This window comes from Hemitrygon akajei, chromosome 13, assembly GCF_048418815.1.
Source record: "Hemitrygon akajei chromosome 13, sHemAka1.3, whole genome shotgun sequence".
Taxonomy (NCBI): Eukaryota; Metazoa; Chordata; class Chondrichthyes; order Myliobatiformes; family Dasyatidae; genus Hemitrygon; species Hemitrygon akajei.
Window position 1 is genome coordinate 74,140,289 of NC_133136.1, and position 23,684 is coordinate 74,163,972.

At 40.9% G+C, this 23,684-nt stretch overlaps 1 protein-coding gene across 1 annotated transcript in view; it reads right to left on the bottom strand.

The window, feature by feature from the left end:
- The window catches only part of tbc1d19 (TBC1 domain family, member 19), a 136,444-nt gene that overhangs the window by 24,737 nt on the left and 88,023 nt on the right, over positions 1 to 23,684 (bottom strand). Inside the window, exons 13-16 of the mRNA XM_073064869.1 lie at positions 20,219 to 20,281; positions 6,218 to 6,302; positions 5,833 to 5,877; positions 5,452 to 5,484 (exon numbers count right to left, since the gene is read on the bottom strand). Coding sequence (XP_072920970.1) covers positions 5,452 to 5,484; positions 5,833 to 5,877; positions 6,218 to 6,302; positions 20,219 to 20,281 — 226 coding nt within the window. The remainder of the gene's footprint in view (positions 1 to 5,451; positions 5,485 to 5,832; positions 5,878 to 6,217; positions 6,303 to 20,218; positions 20,282 to 23,684) is intronic.

Here is a 23,684-nt window from a genome sequence, read left to right on the forward strand (position 1 = left end):
CCAGCCACACAGCACATAAAATTAATGACCTGCTTACATTTATTCTCCAAGTGAGTCTTGCATCCAACCATTGCCCCAAATATTTAAACACCAGAACTCTAGACAACGAACACACATACAGAATAAAGTGAATATAATCCACACTGTTTCTGAGTAAAACCCATATATTTTGACTTAGAAACAGAAAATTAAAAAACCTTGGTTCAAAAACCACTCTTCCATTGCTGACAGCGCTGTCTGCACAGACCTTACCACACTGGCATATCACAATCCCTTTTCCACAGAGCCCCATCATCAGCATACAAAGCCAAACTGAATCCAGACCCAACACCATCAAAAATACAATTAATCATCAAATTAAAGAAAATATTGGACTAATAACACTACGGCGGGGGGGGGGGGCCCATTATCCTTGGTATACTCCGATGACACTTCTTCACCCACCCTCATTCTAAATGACCAGCCAAATAAAAAATCCAATACCCAATTGTAAAACATATCACCAGTACTAAGCTTACTAAGTTTAATAAAAGTTCCACAGCATTTCATAAGTTTTTTCAATGTCCATAAACACTGCAACTGCTGATTCTTTCACTGTAAAAGCTTTCCGAATTCCATTTCCCAGTAGTACGAGGGTATCATACGCAGATCTCGTTTACAAAACCCACATTGGTAGAAATTAAGTAATGCCCTCTTCTCCAAAACAAACATCAGCTTAATTACTATCATTTTCTCCATTATTTTTCACAGTGAAGAAGTGAGAGCAATAGGCCCACAGCTACTTCCCAGGTTTAACTAGGCTGCTACCACGGCCCTTTTCTAGTATCACTGAAGATTCTTTGCTTCCAGACCTTATTATAAAACTCAAGCAACTTCTTTAGGGCTGCCTTAGGCAGATGCTGGAGCACATGATAGCTAACCATATCCTGTCATGGGACTGTAGTATTTGCACTATTGGCAGCAAATTTCAATTCAGCCAGTGTAAAGTCATCATCCCTGGCACTCTCAAACATCTCTTGTTTCTCATAAATCTTCCCATTGCCCATCAATACACACTGTCGTCTCTTAAAATACTCATCTCCTCAAAGCCACCCTTTTAGGATCCCTAAAACCTCTCCTTGCTAATCGCACTGTTTTTGAGAATTCAGCAAGCTTCTTGCATAAACCTATGTTTCAAAGCATAAAATGCCCGTCTCCGGTCTCTGATGGCCTCTATACATTTCTGTGTCCACCAAGGAACATTTCCTATCAGCTCTCCGAGACACCAGAGGAGTGGCTTGCAGACTGTCCCACACAATCAGAAATTATACTCTGATAGTCTTCTTCTATGATACTGCCTAGAGACAAGAAATTACCACTGAACAAAAGTTTGCTCTCAAGTGGCCTATTTTCTAAACCAAGGGGAAAGACAGCTGAAAACAACAGAGAAGGAATTAGGCTAATTTAGTCAAACTGGATATGGAAAGAAAGATGGGAAAGATGAAAGTTAAAGAGTGAAGGAATAAGCAAGACAGCAATATGTACAATTGTAAAAGGTCTCTTAGACCCAAAGGAATGAAACATCATAGTTACACTGTTTTCAAGTTTCCAAAGTCGAGTTAATTCAAGGCAATAAAAAACATCTTTACCAGGGTTCAAACAATTTGACCCAATAAGAATTTCTGCTGCTGTTAGAAAACCAATTTATTAACACATGAACAGATGACATATCGAAATAATTATTTTTGTAAGACTGAAAACAGAGCAGTGCAAATTATCCAGCAATTTGCTATGGACAGTTGTTACTTTATGCATAAATGTGAATGACTTGTGAACTTGTCCTTCTTTTGCTAGTAATGTCTTGATTATTATGACACTAGAGCTGATACTTCAATTTCTATAATACTGTGAAGATTTATACAGAATATGCAAACAATCAGCTTCTCTGCTTTCCAATTATTCAGTCCTGGCATTCTATTAGAAATGCTGCCACAGTTAGTTTTTTTAACCACTACTATCTCTGTATTTTAATAATCTTCACATCAAAATTGATTGTACTCTCTTAAATATTATTTCTTATTGAATGAATTCCACTTCTAAGTCCTCAAATCACAGACTCAAGCTCAAAGTTTATACTCAACAAACTTAACTAGAGTTAGATATGGTTTGCATATACAGAGCCATGCTCCCTGCTGCAAAAATAATACATTCTTTATGTTTCCCCTCCTTTTCAAATCTATCCATCCTTAAAATACATATCCTTGATCGTTTTCATTATAATCTCATTTCTCACCCTTTCCACATTCAACATCATAGTTCTGTTTGTCCATCAAAATTCTCTCCAGTAACTTTCCTATATCTGAAGTCAAACTCTCTGGCCTGTGCTAATTACCCTTCTTGAACAAAGGAACAACATTTGCCACTGTGCAGTGTTTTGGAACTTCTCTACAAGAACCTCATCTACTTCTTCCTGGCCTCCCATAATGTCCAAGGGTACACTTGGTCAAGCCCTGGGAATTTGTTCACCTTAACACACTTCAAGGCTGCAAATACCTCCTTCCTTATTGCAAGCATATGGTCCAAGAGCTCATTACCACAATTTCATTGTCATTTATGATATTCTCTTGAGTAAACACAGGAGAAATCTCAACCATCTCCTGCAGCTCCATGTATAGGTAGCCCTGATGGTCTTTAAGACTATTTTATCTCCCCCTATTCACAAACACGAGAAAGTCTGCAGATGCTGGTAATCCAAAATGCTGGAGGAACTCAGCAGGTCAGGCAGCATCAATACAAATTAATTAACAGTCAACAATTCAGGCCAAGACCCTTCTTCAAGACTGGAAAGGAAGGGGGAAGAGGCGATAATAAAAAGGTAAGGGGGAGGGGAAGGCAAATAGCTAGAAGGTGATAGATGTAGCTAGGTGGATAGAAAAGATAAAGAGGAAGGAATCAGATAGGAGGGGAGAATGGACCATGGGAGAAACGGAAGGAGGGAGGGTAAATCCAGGGGGAGGTGAGAATATGTAAAAGGCCAGAGTGGGGAAGGGGAGGGAAAGATGTTTTACCATAAGAAATCGACATACATGCCTTCTCCTAATTACCCTTTTACTGCCAATACATCTGAAGAAATTCCTGGGATTAAATTAAAGCCTACCTGCAAAATCCATCTCATACCCTCTTTCTCCCCTCTTGATTTCCCTCTTAAGGTAATTCCTGAATGTGCCCTCTCTGTCACTCTAATGGAATAATGATGCCCATGGACACTTGATATAACCCTTTTAATAAAATTGCTTTATACCTATGACTGTGTGGGCAAGTACGGCTCCAAGACCATTAACAAATTTGCTGATGACACCGCTGTTGAGGGCTGTATAAAAGGGGATGATGAATCAGCATTCAGGAGGGAGACTGAAAACTTGGTTGAGTGGTGTAATAACAACCTCTCATTCAATGTCAATAAGACCAAGGAACTGGTTGTAGACTTCAGGAGAGGGAAACCAGAGGTCCATGAGCCAGTAATTATCTGAGCATCAGAGGTGGAGAGGGTCAATAACTTTAAACTCCTGGGTACACTATCTCAGAAGACCTGTTATATAAATATAATTGCAAAGAAAGCAAAACAGTGCCTCTATTTCCTCAGGAGTCTGCAAAGATTTGGCATGTCATCAAAAACCTTGGCAAACTTCTATAGATGTGTGGTTGCAAGTGTGCTGACTGGCTGCATTACAGCCTGGTACGTAAACACCAATGCCTTTGAATGGAAAATCCTACAAAAGGTAGTGAATTCGGCCCAGTACATCACAGGTAAAACCCTCCCAACCATTGAGCGTGCCTGCATGAAATGTTGCCGTAGAAAAGCAACATCCATCATCAAAGATCCTCACCACCCATGCCATGCTCTCTTCTTGCTGCTGCCATCAGGTAGAAGGTACATGTGCTTCAGGATTCGCACAACCAGGTTCAAGAACAGTTATTACTTCTCAGCCGTAAGACTCCTGAACAAGAAGGGGCTAACTACACTCATTTAAGGACTCTTATCTTGTTACTTCATGCTTCTTATTTATATCTGCACTTGCACAGTTAGTTGTCTGTTTATCCCGTTTACAGTTCCTGTTCTGTAGATTTGCTAAATGTGCCTGCAGAAAAAGAATCTCAGGATTGTATGTGGTGACATGTATACACTCTAATAAATTTTACTTTGAATTTTGGCTTTGAAAAGCTACTCACTTGCCAACTGTTCCTTTAACTTTAAATAGCTGCCCCATTGATCCAACCTATGTAACATCCTCAATGTTGTTTCTACTCCAAATTCAGACTTTAACCTGTCTAATCTATTTTCCTCCATAATATTTTAAAAGTAATATTATTGTGGTCACTGGATCAAAAGTGCTTCCCTAACTGCCACTTCAGTTACTTGGCATGTCTCATTCCCAAGTAGGTTCTTCTACATGTTGTGGGTGGAAACTGTCCTGGATGCACTGCACAAATTCTGTCCTATTCAGGCCCTCTGCACTCTGGGTGGCCCAGTCAATATTGAGAAAACTGAAATCTCCCACTTGCACAAGCCTACTCTTTTCACAACTAATTGCAATTTCTTGAAACATCAGCTCATCAAGCTCCTGTTGATTATTAGGGAGTCTATAATATAGACCTAGCAAGGTGACAATCCCTTCTTATTTTTCGAGTTCTACCCAAAAGGCCTCATTAGATGATCCCTCAAGAATATCCACACCATGCACTGATGTTATGTCCTCCCTTATCAAAAGGGCAACCGCCCCCTCTGCAATGTTACCTGTTCCTCCATCATGCCTAAAGCATCAATACCCTTGAACTGCCAGTCCAGCTCTTTTCTGTTATGGCCCACTATATCCTAGTCACTAGAGGCATCCATGACCTCAGTTCATCTGCCTTACTGGTTAAGCTATGCGCACTGAAATAGATGCAATTTAAAACAGTGTTCATATCTGCCCTTTTACTGTAAAACTGGCTATCATGGCTCCATTAAGGATATTTTCCATGACATAACCCACCAGCCACCACATTCTTTGACATCACTCCAGCATTTTCATTACCTGCAATAAGATTCAAGCATTCCAATTTATCTCCCAACCCCTTTCAACATTCCAAAGGGATATTTCCTTTGCAACCCTGACTCACTCTTTCAGTTCATCCACTACATCTCTTCTAGCACTTCCCAATGTAACCACAGGAAATGTAGCAGGTGCCCATTAACAACATAGAAAGCATGAAGCAATGATATTTAATGTTTTCGCAAAGCACCAATTGTGAAATAGGTGACACTTTATTATAAACTACAGAAATAAAAGGTCAAAGATGCACAATACAAACAATTAGCGAAAAGGCCAAATAATGATTATTATAGACTGCAATTTATCAGTGGGCCAAAGGCCCATCATACACAACACTAATAATTATACTTTTCTAATATTTAAGAGGAACATTACTTACCATACATTGCAAATCCATGAAATGGAACTACTCCTGTACAGGATAAGAATATTAAACTTATTATTACAAATTATGAATTTTTGTTATTTTAGGCAATCAAATTACTTATTAAGCAGCCAAAGGACATTAGCATTAATTTGTAAATTTTAATTCAGATAACCAAGAAATTATATAATGAACAATATGAAATATCATCAAAATATACCCTAAACTTTAGAGTAAGGTGCTAAAACTCGTAAATTTAAATGCTTAACCTCTCAATACCAATTTGTTCTTCCCCCCCCCCAATAAAAACATTCAAGCAAGAAAAAAAGCAAAGATTCACTATCTTTATCAGTAAGCAGCAGCTTCTAATCAGGTTAGTTCTTCCATAGCACTTACCATTTGGAGGATACACAACTGCATAATCTTCTAATGCAAGTTTCCCTATCAAAAAAATCATAAATGCTTTATGTAAATAGAAAATATACTTTTCAATTGCAATATAGAGCTTTTAAAAAGATACTGCTATATGATCTAATCTTAAAAAAACAAGTCAATGTTAAACCCATTTTTGATACAAACATTTGTTCAAGCCTTATTATAATTGAGTTTTAAATGATTTGGGTTTATTATTACAGTACATTAGTGCAAAAGAGCAAGATACTTCCTTATGAAACTGCTTCCTACATTTACAGTATTTGCTCATTACATAACCTGGAAGATCGGACTAATACTAGTTGAGCTAAGCTTTTCAGTGGAGAACACAATGAACAGATTTTCTTACCTTTGACATATGATTTGGGAGGTGAGGCACTACTGTAGTTGAAATGATCAAGAACCAGCGCATCTCGAGAAAAGCAAAGGAGCACCTAAGAATCAATACGGAAGGACGGAGGCTTTAACATCAGAGTATGATATATGAATCAGAAGCAAAATACTGCTGGAGGAATACAGTGGGTCATGAGTATCTATGTTGGCATCTCAGATAAGATCCTACAACAGGACAGAGACTGTAGAAGGAAGATAACCAGTGTTAAAGAAGTGAGAAGGAAGGATAAGGTAGGCTGGGAGTGATAGGTGGAACAGGATAATGGAGGGGTGAAAGGCAAAGGAAACTAGGTGAGAGTGGGGGGGGGGGGTTGAGAGATGAGAGAGTGGAGACATAAGAAAAATAGAGGCAGAGGGGTAGGGAAAGAACAAAAAGTTCCACTTATTACTTTCCAGCCCCTGTCTCTATTTTCCTCCTCCACTATCTGCCCCTACCTGCCCATCACTCTCCACCACCTTGTACAACCAGTTCTGCATCATTATATCTAAATTCCCTTTGTTCTCCCGCACACCTCAGTGACCTACCAATCTCTACTTTCTAGCTGGTCCAGATCATGATACAAGTTTTGATAGCCTTCCTCACTGTCTACTATGAACCTGGTCTTAGTACCATCTGCAAATTTGCTGGTCCAGTTTACCATATTATCACCTAAATCATTAATGTAGATGACAAATAACAGACTTAGCACCGAATCCTGTGACACACCTTGAGTCACAGGCCTCCATCAAAGAGACAACCATCTACTACCACTCTGTCTTTTCCCACTAAGCCAATGCCAAATTGAATTTACTAACTCATCCTTAATGCCAAGCAACTTAACCTTCAGGATCACCCCTGTCCTTCATCAACCTTCCTCATAGTCTCCTCAAAAAACTCTAAGATTGGTTAGACATGACCTACCATGCATAAAGCCAAGTTGACTATTCCTAATCCACCATGACTGACATCACACTCACTGGCCTATAATTTCCCAAATTATTCTTAGAGATTTTCTTGTACAATGAAACAACATTTGCTATCCTCCACACCTTACCAGTGGCTAAGGCCATTTAAAATATCTCGCCTGGGCCCCTGCATGTTCTGCACTAGCTTCTCACAAAGTCAAAGGGCAGCTTGTCAGGCACTGGGGATTAATCCACCCTAATTTGCCTCAAGGCCTCAAGCATGTCCTCTTCTGTAATCTAAAAACAGTCATAACCTCACTACTCTTCTGCTTCAGTTTCATCTAAGATCACCCTAATCTCTTTCAGCTCCATGCAAAGATGACCACGCTGTACTTCAAGAGGACCAATTCTGTCTCTTGCTATCCTTTTGTCCTTACTACATTTATAGAAGCCCATGGGACTCCAAAAGACCATAAGATATAGGAGCAGAACTAGGCCATTTGGCTCATAGAGTCTGTTCCTCCATTTCCTGATGGCTGACCAATTTTTCCTCTCAAACCCAATCTCCTGCTTTCCCTCTCCCGTATCCCTTCATTCCCTGACCAATCAAGAATCTAACAACCTCTACCTTAAATATGCATAAAGACTTGGCTTCCACAGCTGCCTGTGGCAACAAATTCCACAAATATACCACTCTCTCATTAAAGAAGTTCCTCCTCATCTTGGTTCTAAAAGGATACCCCTCTATTCTGGGCTGTGTCCTCTAGTCTTAGACACTCCCACCATAGGAAACATCCTCTCCACATCAACTCTTTCACCTTGTTTGCCAGATCAATCTCATGTCCTCAACTGAGTGTCAAAAGTGTCAACTGAGGCTGGATCCCTTATAGTTTAAGATATTGAGTTCTACAGTTTAGAAATGTAGTTCAAAAAAAGCTGACCTGCCAATTATCTTTTGAGGGAGATTGTTTAAATTTAAGCGACCAGCAGAAGACCTGAGAGCTCGAACAGGATTATAAAACAAAAGCAGTTCTGTGATGTACTCTGGTCCCAGACCATTGAGAACTCTAAAAACAAGTAAGAGAACTTTAAAATCAATTCTAAAGGGTAGGGGAAGCCAATGTAGAGTAGTTAGGATGGGAGAGGTGAGCTCCCTCATCCTGGTTTTAGTTAAATGTCTGGCAGAGGTGTTCTGAATGAGCTGAAGCTTGTCAATAGATTGCTTTGGAAGTTCAGTAAAAAGTACATAGCAGTTACATAGTCTATTCAATATAAAGGCATGAATTAGGTTTTCAGTATCATTACGTGGTAGAAACAGATGTACGTTTGAAATATTTCTTAAGTGTACAAATGCTGCTCTGGTCATTTGATACAGATTTGAATTTTATATCCCATGGAAAGGATAACACAAGTATGATTGCTACTTCTGATTTTACAAGAGGAGCTAAGTTCCCAAGTTTATCAAGAAGTTTAACCCTTTCGACTTTGGCACCAACTAAAAAGTATTTGAGTTTTATCTTCATTTAGTTTTTAAAATTATTGCTCATCTATTTGCAGCCATATCAGAAGTCAAACATAGGGTAACAACAACACACAAAAAATGCTGGTAGAACACAGCAGGCGAGGCAGCATCTATAGGGAGAAGCGCTGTCGACGTTTCGGGCCGAGACCCTTCGTCAGGATTAACCGAAAGGAAAGATAGTAAGAGATTTGAAAGTAGTGGGGGGAGGGGGAAATGCGAAATGATAGGAGGAGACCGGAGGGGGTGGGATGAAGCTAAGAGCTGGAAAGGTGATTGGCAAAAGTGATACAGAGCTGGAGAAGGGAAAGGATCATGGGACGGGAGGCCTCCGGAGAAAGAAAGGAGGTGGGAGGGAGCACCAGGGGCAGATGGAGAACAGGCAAACAACTAAATATGTCAGGGATGGGGTAAGAAGGGGAGGAGGGGCATTAACAGAAGTTAGAGAAGTCAATGTTCATGCCATCAGGTTGGAGACTACCCAGCCGGTATATAAGGTGTTGTTCCTCCAACCTGAGTTTGGATTCATTTTGACAATAGAGGGGGCCATGGATAGACATATCAGAATGGGAATGGGACGTGGAATTAAAATGTGTGGCCACTGGGAGATCCTGCTTTTTCTGGAGGACCGAACGTAGGTGTTCCGCGAAACGGTCTCCCAGTCTGCATCGGGTCTCACCAATATATAAAAGGCCACACCGGGAGCACCGGATGCACTTGCTACACCGGCCCTTACACTTCCTCCCTCACCACCATTCAGGGCCCCAGACAGTCCTTCCAGGTGAGGCGACACTTCACCTGTGAGTCGGCTGGTGTGGTATACTGCGTCTGGTGCTCCCGGTGTGGCCTTTTATATATTGGTGAGACCCGACGCAGACTGGGAGACCGTTTCGCAGAACACCTACGCTCGGTCCGCCAGAAAAAGCAGGATCTCCCAGTGGCCACATATTTTAATTCCACGTCCCATTCCCATTCTGATATGTCTATCCATGGCCTCCTCTACTGTCAAAATAAATCCAAACTCAGGTTGGAGGAACAACACCTTATATACCGACTGGGTAGCCTCCAACCTGATGGCATGAACATTGACTTCTCTAACTTCTGTTAATGCCCCTCCTCCCCTTCTTACCCCATCCCTGACATATTTAGTTGTTTGCCTGTTCTCCATCTCCCTCTGGTGCTCCCCCCCACCTCCTTTCTTTCTCCGGAGGCCTCCCGTCCCATGATCCTTTCCCTTCTCCAGCTCTGTATCACTTTCGCCAATCACCTTTCCAGCTCTCAGCTTCATCCCACCCCCTCCGGTCTCCTCCTATCATTTCGCATTTCCCCCTCCCCCCACTACTTTCAAATCTCTTACCATCTTTCCTTTCGATTAGTCCTGACGAAGGGTCTTGGCCCGAACCGTCGACAGCGCTTCTCCCTATAGATGCTGCCTAGCCTGCTGTGTTCTACCAGCATTTTGTGTGTGTTGTTGTTTGAATTTCCAGCATCTGCAGATTTCCTCATGTTTGCTCAAACATAGGGTGTTATCATTGTCAGGCTCATCTGAGATGTACAATTGTGTGTCATCTGTATAACCTCGGAAATCAAGTTTATGGTCTCTAATGATGTCTCCTAAGAGGAACATGCCTGAAGAGAGAGTAGTAGACAAGGACAGCTTCCCTGAGCAACACCATTCGTTCTCATGCATCAATGAGAACTACTCTAATTGTCCACAGGGATTGGACTGGTCTATGGAGAGGCCAATCCATGCTCAAAAAGTTCTTTGGAAATGTAGCCACATTTGTTTAGAGGTTTCTGGCTCAGGCTTTCCTGGACAGCCTACATCTCTTTACCGCAATTGTCCTATCAGCCTCATGTGTCGCTGCACACTTATGGAGGGAGGAGGACCACTCAACCCGATCCTGAGTGATATGTTCCCATGTGTCTGGGTTGTTGCCAAAGGCTTTTAGTGAAGCTTTCAGGATGTCTTCTACAGTGTTTCCTTTAGTCTCCAGGGAAACAGTTCCCTTTCTCTAGTTCGCCATTAAGCAGTCTCTTAGGCAGCCAATGGTCAGCCATATGAACTATGAGCTCGTATGAGCAACAACAAAGGTATCTCTTAGAAAAACAGTCTCCAAAACAGACAAAAAATTTTGTCTCCAAGATATATGAATGAAACCAATTAAGGGCACTACCAGAGCCCAACCCAGTTCTCAAGGCAATCTAGGAGAGTGTTGTGGTCAATTGTGTCGAAGGCAGTACTGTGCAAATGTCTTAGGCATATATATATATATATATATGGCTAGGGTGCATAATTATGTCTTTATAGTTACCAAATACTTAATACTACTGAGCTAATACAAAGCAAAGTACTCTTATTTCTTTGCCCAACCATCTTCATGTTTTAACCAATATACAATACTTAGAACTAAGACCTCGTGGCATCAACATTGAGCCCAAGGTCACAGACAATTTTGGTAAGTGCCATCTCCATGCTGCGGTTTGCTCTAAATCCTGACTAAATATTGTTCTCATTCAGGAAATTGTTGAGTTGGTTGAAAATTACTTTCTCAAGAATCTTGTCCAGGAAAGGACGATTTGATATAAGCCTGTAATTAACTAGAACCTCACTATTAAAGTCTGGTAGCAGTTTAACATCTGCAATTTTGAAGACATTTGCAAAAACTCTAGTTTCAAGGGACGTTTAACCCTTTTGTTATTACTAAGCCAAATGTATTTCCATGTCAATAGGTGGTCTTAGTGATACACTGAGTAATATCTTGGCTGTCTAGTAAATTCATGAATTCAGTTGCCATAATCCCGCCATAGTTCAATATAACAGAGGATAAGAATTCTGACAATTCCAAGAGAAAGCATGAAAGATTGTTGACAGACAGTAAAATACACCTAAAATACTGTATGAACATAGTGGCAAGTTCACCACCTTGGCCACTGGATCTTGGGATACTGAAACTGTCGTAGCCAGGAGAATAGTTCAAATAACTGGCTGTATTCATTTGGCTTTAACCAGGTCTCAGCTAAGAACATAAAATCAAGGTTTGGAGAGGTAATAAAATAATTTAAGATAAAAGCCTTATTTGAAAGGGATCTCACATTTCAAGAGCTAGCTTAAACAGAGTAGTCCAGAGTAGTGAAACAGGGGAGGTAGATTTTAAGAGGAGGTTATTTCTGTTAACACCTTTAATAAGATAGTTCAATTGGAGGAGCCTTCCACTGACAATGGTCTGAATAATGGGGAACATTTAGAGAACTGGTGCATGGTGAGGAGGAAGCAGTTAGGGAAGGATCACACGTGCCATTGACTGTAAATGGATCATGTGTGGGTTTGCCAGAGTGCAGTGGAATATGTTTGCAGACAGCATCCATGAGACCAGGCTATTTGGATGAAGACCATCAGGTTTGAAAAATGTGATGTGTTCCCAAAATAGATTAAAATTGTCAATGAATTGATTAATGAAATTAATTTAAAATGTTCTTCTGCACACCTGTCCTATTTCATTCCCTAAGAGGAGGTGCAGTATCATGTCCACCCCAGTTGGGAACTCTACATATTTATAAAGGAAACTCTCTTGCTCACTTTTGACAAATCTATCCCATCCAGTCCTTTTACAGTATGGGAGGCTCAGTCAATATGCAGAATCACTTTCCGTCACCTTACTTTTCATGCAACTGCTCTCTACAAATTTGCTGAATCCCGCTGACTATTGGGAGGTCTATAATTAAAACTCCATTAATGTGGTCATCCCTTTCTTATTCTTCAGTTCCAGCCAGATTGCCTCAATCAACAAGCCCCCCAGTATGTCCTCTCTGAGCAATGCCATGATATTTTCCCTGATGAGTGATGCCTCCCCTCCCTTTTTTAATACCTCTCCCTCTATCATGTCTAAAACAATGGAAACCTAGAACACTGTTCTGCCCCTCCTGCAACCAAGTCTCACTAATGATTGCAAAATCATAATTGAACCTGCTTATCCATGCTCTACTTTCACCTGCCTCACATACAATTCTCCTTGCATTAAAGTATGCGCAACTCAGAACATTAGCCTCACCATGCTCTGCCTTTGTTTCTTTCTTTGCTTGTCGGCTTAACATTTACTTTCCCCAGAGCCACTGCACTTGTTGATCTACCACTCTGGTTCCTTAAGGGAAAATCTTGCCTGACCAATTGGAATCCTTTGAGGAAATAACAAGCAGGAGAGACAGGCTGATGTTGTGTACTTGGATTTTCAGGAGCCCTTTGAGAAAGTGCCACACACAAGGCTGCTTAGCATGGTAAGAACCCATGATATTACACAAAATGTAACAACATGAGTAGAGCATTGGTTGATCGGCAGGAGGTAAAGAGTGGGGAGGATAAAAAGGAGCCTTTTCTGATTGGCTGGCAGTGATCAGTGGTGTTCTGCAGGGGAGAGTGTTCGGACTACTTCTTTTTACATTTTATGTTATAAGATGATATAAATGTATAAGATGATGAGAGGCATTGATTATGTGGTTAGTCAGAGGTTTTTTCCCAGGGCTTAAATGGCTAGCACACAAGGGGAAAGTTTTAAGGTGCTTAGAAGCAGGTACAGTGGAGATGTCAGGGGTATTTTTTTTTACGCAGAGAGTGGTGAGTGCGTGGAATGGGCTGCTGGCGACGGTAGTGGAGGCGCATGCAGGCAGACAGACTTTATTGATTCTGAGGGAAATTGGGTTTCATTACAGTTGCATCAACCAAGAATAGTGAGGAGGGGGAGGAGGGGGAGGAGGGGGAGGAGGGGGAGGAGGGGGAGGAGGGGGAGGAGGGGGGGGAGGGGGAGGGGGAGGGGGAGGGGGAGGGGGAGGGGGAGGGGGAGGAGGAGGAGGAGGAGGAGGAGGAGGAGGAGGAGGAGGAGGAGAAGAAGAAGAAGAAGAAGAAGAAGAAGAAGAAGAAGAAGAAGAAGAAGAAGAATATTATGCCAAGTGGAAATAAGTCCAGGACCAGCCTATTGGCTCAGGGTGTCTGACCCTCCGAGGGAGGAGTTGTAAAGTTTGATGGCCACAGGCAGGAATGACTTCCTATGACGCTCAGTGTTGTATCTCGGTGGAATGAGTCTCTGGCTGAATGTACTCCTGTGCCTAACCAGTACATTATGGAGTGGATGGGAGACATTGTCCAAGATGGCATGCAACTTGGACAGCATCCTCTTTTCCGACACCACCGTCAGAGAGTCCAGTTCCATCCCCACTGGCCTTACGAATGAATTTGTTGATTCTTTTGGTGTCTGCTACCCTCAGCCTGCTGCCCCAGCACACAACAGCAAACATGATAGCACTGGCCACCACGGACTCGTAGAACATCCTCAGCATCATCCGGCAGATGTTAAAGGACCTCAGTCTCCTCAGGAAGTAGAGACGGCTCTGGCCCTTCTTGTAGACAGCCTCAGTGTTCTTTGTGATAGGGTCTTTTAAGAGATTCCTGGACAGGTACATGGAGCTCAGAAAAATAGAGGGCTATGCGTAACCCTAGGTAATTTCTAAGGTAAGGACATGTTTGGCACAGCTTTATGGGCCAAAGGGCCTGTATTGTGCTGTAGGTTTTCTATGTTTCTATGTTAATGATTTAACTGAAGGAATTGATGACTTTGTGGCCAAGTTTGTGGACAATATGATGATAGATGGAGGGATGGAGGGGAAGGCAATGTTGAGGAAGCAGGTAGACTGTAGAAAGACTTAAGACAGATTAGGAGAATGGGCAAAGAAGTGGCAGATAGAATACAGTTTCGGAAAGCATATTATCATGCACTTTGGTAAAAAGAATAAAGGCATATCTTTATAAAACTTTACAACATATACATGATCTGCTCTACTTCCAGCAATGCATTAGGTTCTCATAAGTGTTGCTAATAGATCTCCCCACTGATTTGAGATTAGCTTTGCCCTTCTCAGCTATCTTGATCAAGGCCTCCTGTGAATTGTATAAAACCAAGTCAGTCAGCATCTCCAACATAGTATCATAAATCTTTCGGAAAATTGCATTCAGCTGTTGATGTCCAGTTCTCTCCTCTATAAAGGACAGGTTTGTAACGTGCTTCTAATTCGTGAAGACCATAAGACATAGGAGCAGAATTAGGTCATCTGGCTCTGCTCTGCCATTCAATCTTGGCTGATCTTTTTTTTTTCTCCTTCTCAATCCCAGTTCTCGGCCTTCTCCCCGTAACCTTTGATGCCATGTCCAATCAAGAACCTATCAATCTCTGCCTTAAATACACCTAATGACCTGGCCTCCACAGCTGCATGTGGCAACAAATTCACCACCCTTTCGCTAAAGAAATTTCTCTGCATCTCTGATTTGAAAGGGCGCCCCTCTATACTGAGGCTATGCCCTATTGTCCTGGACTCTCCCACCATGGGAAACATCCTTTCCACATCTACTTTGTCTAGGCTTTCAACATTTGAAAGATTTCAATGAGATTCCCCCCCCCCCCCCCATCCTTCTGAATTCCAGCGAGTACAGACCCAGAGCCATCAAACGTTCCTCATATGATAATCCTTTAATTCCTGAAATCAACCTTGTGAACCTCCTCTGGACCCTCTCCAATGTCAGTCCATCTTTTCTAAGATGAGGGGCCCAAAACTGTTCACAATACTCATTGTGAGGCGTCACCAGTGCCTTATAAAGCCTCAGCATCACATTCTTGCTCTTGTATTCTAGACCTCTTGAAATGAATGCTAACATAGCATTTGCCTTCCTCACCACTGACTCAGCCTGCAAGTTAACCTTCAGGCTGTTCTGCACAAGGACTCCCAAGTCTCTTTGCATCTCAGATTTTTGGATTTTCTCTGCATCTAGAAAATAGTCTGTACATTTATTTCTTCTACCAAAGCGAATGATCATGCATTTTCCAACATTGTATTTCATTTGACACTTTCTTGCCCATTCTCCTAATGTCTAAGTCCTTCTACATCTTATCTGTTTCCTCAACGCTACCTGCTCCTGCACCTGAAATCAGGCCTGTTTTTTTTAAAATACATTGCCTACATCAGATAAAATGGGCAAAGGTTAATCCTACAAAACGATCTTTGTGTCTAATTTGTAAGTGTATTCAATTCAGTTTTATTTTTCCCTATGCTGTGGGTTGCGGTATTGGTTCATTGGCCTTTATATGAACAGAACAATTTTGCACCATTGAAGTTGGAATGTTTTTTATTTGTGCATGCCCAGCGACTGCCACAAGTGAACATGGCATAAATGGGGAGGATCCTATTAAATTTTCCATAGTGTACAGTGCATTAAATTTAAATTTATCTGGGTCTTTAATTCAATTGTGTTGTAAAACCACCATTTATGTACAACTTTTGTAAATGATAAAATTTCTAGGCCGCCACCTGAAATGAATTCTTAGAGAAAGCTTTACAGGAAGGGAACCTTTCTGTGAAAGTACAGATAATGAAATGCAGTCATTGAGTCTGTCCTGTGCACCTCCATCATTGTGTGGTTTGGAGCCGCCACCAAGCAGGATAGAACCAGACTACAGCGCACAGTGAGGACTGCCGAGTGCATCATTGGAGCCTCCCTGCCCTCTATTGTGGACCTGTATTCTTCCAGGTTGAAGAAGAGGGCGGGGAACATCATAAAGGACTCCTCCCATGCTGCGCACGGACTGTTTGATCTGCTTCCGTCTGGTAGGCGCTTCAGATCCCTCCAGACTAAGACTAATAGGCACTGGAGAAGTTTTTTCCCTACTGCGGTCACTTTGCTGAATAGTTAACTGCCGGTTAACTGTTGGCTAACTATTACTTGGATTGCACTACCTGTATGTATAATCTATATTTTCATTTATATTTATCATTATTATTGTTATGAGCAGAGAGACAACATCTGCCGGAAGTAAATTCCTTGTATGTGCATAGGTACTTGGCGATTAAAGTCTGATTCTGATTCTGATTCTGATTCTGATAAGATGTATAGCTGGAAGTGTTTGAAGGAATGAAATGCGAAAGGCCTTCAACTCACCACATTTGCAGATTGATTCTGCACAAGAGAGAATAGCTTTCTATTATTTGGAGATTCAAATAAGAGGAAAAGACCCTTTACTTCTGTGTGATAAGTGACTTTCTTTTTTTTTGGTCAGAATTTTTATTTAAAATTACATTTGACTAAACCTGACCTTGGCCTATTTTATCATATGCCTCCAAGTACCCCGAAGTATCATCCATAACAATTGACTCCAACATCTTCCCAACCAATAAGGTCAGACTAAATGACCTATAATTTTCTTTCTTCTGCCTCCCTCCCTTCTTGAAGAATGGAGTGACATTTGCAACCTTCCAGTCCTCTGGAGCCATGTCAGAATCTATTGATTCTTGAAAGATCATTTGTAATATCTCCACAATCTCTTTAGTCCCCTAATGCTCTTAAATCTCTGGCATACTGCTAGTGTTTTCCACAGTGAAAATGGATGCAAAACACATATTCAGTTCAACCGCCATTTCCTTGTTCCCTATTACTACCACTCCAGCATCATTTTCGAGCAGCCCAATATCTACTCTCGCCTGTCATTTATTCTTTATATATCTGTAAAAACTTCTGGTACTCTCTTTGATATTATTGTCTAGCTTGCCTTCATATTCCATCTTTTCCCTCTTTATGACTTTTTTAGTTCTCTTCTGTTGGTTTTTAAAAGCTTTCTAATACTGTAACTTCTCACTAGTTTTTGCTCTATTACACACCTCCTCTTTTGCTTTCACATTGGCTTTGTTACCGTGGTTGCATCATCCTGCCCTTAGAATACTATTACTACTTTGGAATACATCTATCCTGTGTCTTCCAACTTGCTGCCAGAAACACCAGCCATTGCTGCTCTGCCATTATCCCAGCCAGTGTCCCCTTCCAAACATCTTTGGCCAGCTCCTCTCTCATGCCTCTGTCGATCCCAGGGGATCATGGATTTGCACCTCTAGTGGACCGTATCCTCTCCAGGGCGCAAGCTTGGGTGGAAAGATTTGAAGAACCGACTGTTGCCCATGCAGTGGGTTCCCTCTCTCAACGTCACTGATGTAGTCCAAGGGAAGGGCAAGCACCAATACAGCTTGGCACCAGTGTCGTTGCAGAGGTTGTCAGAGTGAAGGTGTAAACAACAGAGCCAACAACCTGTCTCTGAATGTGAACAAAACAAAAGAGATGGCTGTTGACTTCAGGAGGGCACGGAGTGACCACTCTCCGCTGAACATCAACGGCTCCTCGGTAGAGATCGTTAAGAGCACCAAATTTCTTGGTGTTCACCTGGCAGAAAATCTCACCTGGTCCCTCAACATCAGCTCCATAGCAAAGAAAGCCCAGCAGTGTCTCTACTTTCTGCAAAGGCTGAGGAAAGTCCATCTCCCACCCCCCTATCCTCATCACATTCTACAGGGGTGGTATTGAGAGCATCCTGAGCAGCTGCATCACTGCCTGGTTTGGAAATTGCACCATCTCGGATTGCAAGACCCTGCAGCGGATAGTGAGGTCAGCTGAGATCATTGGGGTCTCTCTTCCCACCATCACGGACATTTACACTACACGCTGCATCCACAAAGCAAACAGCATTATGAAGGACCCCACACACCCCTCATACAAACTCTTCCCCCTCCTGCCGTCTGGGAAAAGGCTCCGAAGCATTTGGGCTCTCATGACCAGACGATGGAACAGTTTCTTCCCCCAAGCTATCAGACTCCTCAATACCCGAAGCTTGGACTGACACCTTGCCCTACTGTCCTGTTTATTATTTATTGTAATGCCTGCACTGTTTTGTGCACTTTATGCAGTCCTGAGTAGGTCTGTAGTCTCGTATAAATGTTTTTTTCCTCTGTGTTGTTTTTTACATAGTTCAGTCTAGTTTTTGTACTGTGTCATGTAACACCATGGTCCTGAAAAATGTTGTCTCATTTTTACTGTGTACTGTACATAGCAGTTATGGTCGAAATGACAATAAAAGTGACTTGACTTGACTTGACTTGATCAAACTGCCTTCGGGACCCCAATTTCGGATTTCTTCCTCGGGGTTTACTCCTGAAGCCTTTCCCATGGGTGGGTATGGCTACTAGGCAACAGAGGTTTAAAATCAGAGTTATCCTTCTCTTAGGCAGGCTGCCATCCAAGGCTAATGAGCCCCACCTGCCCGAAAAGTCCCTTTACTCCACTGTAAAACTGGTATATTTGACTTTAGCTTCTCCCTCTCAAATTGAAGGATGAATTCTGTGATACTATGATCACTACCTAAGGGTTCCTTTACTTTATGCTACCTAATCAAATCTGGTTTATTACAGAACACCCAATCCAGAATAGCTGATCTAGTGATCTGAACTAGGCACTCTCATATCCATCTCATAAGTTTCCTCTCTCGAGATCCTATACCAGCCTGATTCTCCCAATCTATCTGCATATTGAAATCCCCCATAACTAGCATAACATTGCCCTTTTGACATGCATTTTCTATTTCCTATTGTAATTTGTAACCCACATCCAGGCTACAGTTCAGAGACCTGCATATAACTCTCATCAGGGTACTTTTACTGCTGCAGTTCCTTAGCTTTACCCGCAACGATTCTACATCTTCCAATTCTAACTTGCTAAGGATTTGATTTCATGTTTTTACCAATAGACCCACGGCACACCCTCTACTTACTTTCAATACAATGTGCATCCTTGAATGTTAAGCTCTCAACTATAATCTTCTTTCAGCCACAACTCAGTGATGCCCACAACATCACAGCTGCCAATCTCTAACTATATTGCAAGATCATCTATAAAGTTGCAATATAACTGCAAGTTTCATTTTCCCTATTTGAAAACTTACAATGAATTGGACAGTTTTTTTGAGTCAGTATCCAATTCTCACTGGTCAAAGCTAAATTTTTCCAATTCTTAATTGTGGATTCTACGTTTTCCTAACCACAACATAAGTGTGTATGTGTAGACAAGTAAATACAAAATAAATACATTAATTAAGTTGTAATGTTATTCCCGCAAGATTTTCTATAATATCCTCCTTAGCTGCGGAATTGTTCTTAAGATACTTCCCAAAACATTACGTTTTGAAACTTGAGGATCAACTTAGGTAGCGTACAATGCACTGATGTGACTATATATGGTTAAGCGCCAGTGACTAAAGTTAAGTTTCTAGGCAATCTACCTAAAGTAAAGTTAAATATTTAGATAAAGCTGATGCTCTGGCCCACGCTCTGTAAACAATTACATTTTTCTCTGGTGTAGGGCTTTCTCCCAATCTAAAGATCTGCTAAATCAAAACAAAATGAACATTTGGCTGACCAGTCTGAACAGCATTTCTCTGGTCAAACTGCTTATATCAGTCTTAATGCTTAATACAGCAAGACTTAATCTCTAAAAAAGTATTATTGACAGAAGAATCAACTGTTGATAAAAAGACTCCAAACATAAACATTAACTAACACAAATAAAAGTGGTTAAAATCTCTCAAAATTTCTCATTAAATTTGGCTCTAAAAATGGAAATAATGAAATTAATTACCGTACTCAATGTTTTTACAAGTACCAGCCACCTTACATGATTTATAAGAAACTCTGACTAACCTGGTACAAATAATCTTCAAACACAAAGTAGTAATCATCATTGCTGGCTGTCAGCTTCACATCCTAGCACAAAAGAAGGGAACTTCATCAGAAAGTAATAAAATGTCATATATTATTTTCCATTAATTGAAAATGATTTTCATCGACAGTGTTGTTGGGGTAAGGTGTGGGTGAACTTGTATCAGAATTAAAATGGATGCCTCTGCTGAGCAAGACAATATTATTCTGTGTCCAGCATCAAACATCCTTTAATTGGGCACAAAACAATTTCCCTATCACTACATCATATGTTAATTCCAACAAAAGCAGCATATACAGTTGTCGGTACCTGTTTTGCTGCTGGATACCTCATTTATCACCAATGATGCCTTTCCTGACAGATTAATGCAAAATTAATTTTAAACTTTTAGCTTTTGTCATTCAAGAGCACTACAGCTCAGTGACACTTCCCTGGCTCGACTGGAATGTGTGAAAAGAAAATTGTGTAAAATCTCCTTATATCTCACTCATCCAGCAAGAGGCATACCCAATAAAATCAAAATATTCCTATTCAGGATGGGGGTGGATTGATTGAGAGAAAATGTATCCAAGATTTATCAGAAACATTGTCTCAAGCTCAAGAGGTGGTGTAGCAGAGGGTCTGTAGAAGGATTTTATTTTATTAGAAACAATAGCCAAATATATAAAAAAAACTTGATCAAAAATAAATTAGCCACATGCTTTGATAAAAAAATGATGCCAGTTTATCAAATCAATCACCATTTTAGCCAATTCAAGCACTATAGTTTCACTATCTTAGATAAATATAGACATTTGATGAGCATATTGATGAAATGAATTCTACTGATACAATATTTAGTATCAGCTTTAATATTTTAGTGGGAAGTGAGAAAGAATGCATATTGTAGAAAAAATGACCATCACCAAAGAACTCAGAGGCAATGTTTGATAAGAATAACTTCCACAATCCCAGATTTTTAAATGTGGAAATACAATTCCATTTATAGCTATATACCTAGGAAAACACCACACAATTTTGGAATTTCCAATTTTTAAAAATATACCCTTCTATGCTCATACCATAACTAAACTTAGGTCTCTTTTTTTAATTTTTATCATCAAGGTTGTGAAAATCTTGTGCTAGCTAAGAAAAAGCAAGTGAAGAAGCACAATTACAAAAAATTACACACAAATCCCTACTCAAACACTGCCACTACATAGATGTTTGAGGTTAAAATAGATCTAACAGAACTATAAGGTTTTCTTTCTTACTCACTGTCACACACCTAATGTTCTAAGTAAAGTATTATCAATGCACATATATGTCACCATATACAACCCTGAAATTTATTTTCTTGCAGCATTCACAGTAAATACAAGAAGCACAATAGAATCAATGATACACTGCACCCAACAGGATGGATAAACAACCAATGTGTACAAGACAAAAAACTGTGCAAATACAAACAGAAAAATAAATAAATAATGATAAATAAGCAATAAATATTGAGAGCAAGAGTCCTTAAAAGTGAGACCATTGGCTGTGGGAACAGTTCAGTGGTGGTGCAAGTGAGGTTTGAGTGAAGTTATCACTTTGGTTCAAGAGCCTGCTAATTGAGGAGCAATAACTGTTTGTGAACCTGGTGGTGTGGATCCTGAGGCACCTGTACCTTCTTCCTGATGGCAGCAATGAGAAGTGAACATGGTCTGGGTGGTGGGAGCCCTCGATGATGCATGTTGCTTTCCTTCAACATTGTTCTGTGTAGATGTACTCAATGGTGGGGAAGGCTTTACTCGTGATGCGCTGGACCGTATCCACAACTTTTTATAGGATTTTCCATTCAAGGCCATTGGTGTTTCAGTACCCGGCTGTGAGGCAATCAGTCAATAAACTCTACACCACACATCCACAGAAGTTTGTCAAAGTTTTAGATTATATGCCAAGCCTTTGCAAACTCCTAAGAAAGTAGAAGCATCGCTGTGCTTTCTTTGTAATGGCACTTAGGACAGATCCTCTGAAATGATAACACCGATGAATTCAAGGTTGCTGACCCTCTCCAACTTTGATCCCCCAATGAGGACTGGCTCATGGACCTTCACTTTCCTCCTCCTGAAGTCAATAATTAACTCCTTGGTCTTTCTGACTTTGAGTGAGAGGTTGTTGTGTCACCAGTCAGCCGATCAACACTGACGCACCTCAGGAATGCTTAGCCCACAACACTACTCTCTCTATACTCATGACTGTGACACTAGGCATAAGTCAAATGCCATCTATAAACTTGCTGATGATACAACCATTGTTGGCAGAATCTCAGATGGAGATGAAAGGGTGTACAGGAGTGAGATATACCAGTTAGTTGAGTGGTGCCACAGCAACAACTATGCACTCAATGTCAGTAAGGCCAAAGAGATGATTGTGGACTTCAGAAAGGGTAAGATGAAGGAATATGAACCAATCCTCACGGAGGGATCAGAACTGTGAGTGAGGAATTTCAATTTCCTAGGTGTCAAGGTCTCTGAGGATCTATCTTGGTCCCAAAAAAATCAATGCAGCCATAAAAAGGCAAGACAGCAGCTACATATCATTAGGAGTTTGGGGAGATTTGGACTGTCACCTAAGACACTTGAAAACTTCTACAGATGTATCGTGGAGAGTATTCTGACTGACTGCAGCACTATTTGGTATGGGGTGGGCGCTACTGCACAGAGTCAAAAGTTCTGTGCAGCATCATCTTGGGTACTAGCCTCTGTAGTATCCAAGACACCTTCAAGGAATGGTGCCTTAGAAATGCGGTGTCCATCGTTAAAGTCTCCCATCACACAGGACATGCCCTCTTCTCATTGTTACCATTAGTAAGGAGATACCTTAAGGCACACACTCAGTGATTCAGGAACAGCTTCTTCCCCTCTGCCATCCAATTCCTAAATGGACATTGAACCCATGAACACAACCTCGCTTTTATTCTTTCTGTTTTTGTACTATTTTTAATTTAACTATATATATATTTACTGTAATTGATTTACTTTTTTTCTATATTATCATGTATTGCATTGTACTGCCACCACTAAGTTAACAAACTTCACAACACATGCCAGTGATATTCAATCTGACTTTGATTTTCTATCTCCCTCCTATATGTTGATTCATCACCACCTTTGTTTCAGCCGATGTTACCGAACTTAAGTATGGCATTGGAGCTATGCTTAGCCTTGCAGTTGTAAGTATAAAGTGAGTAAAGCAGAGGGCCTTGTAGTGTACTTGTGCTGATGGAGATTGTGAAGGGGATGTTGTTGCTAATCCAAACTTACTGCAACTGAGGAAATCAAGGAACCACTTGCACAAAGAAGTAGTGAGGACAACGTCTTGAAGCTTATTAGTTGATTTTGAGGGAATGATAGTATTGAATGCCAAGCTCCAGTCAATGAAGAGCATCCTGATGTATGTATCTTCGCTGTCCAGATGTTC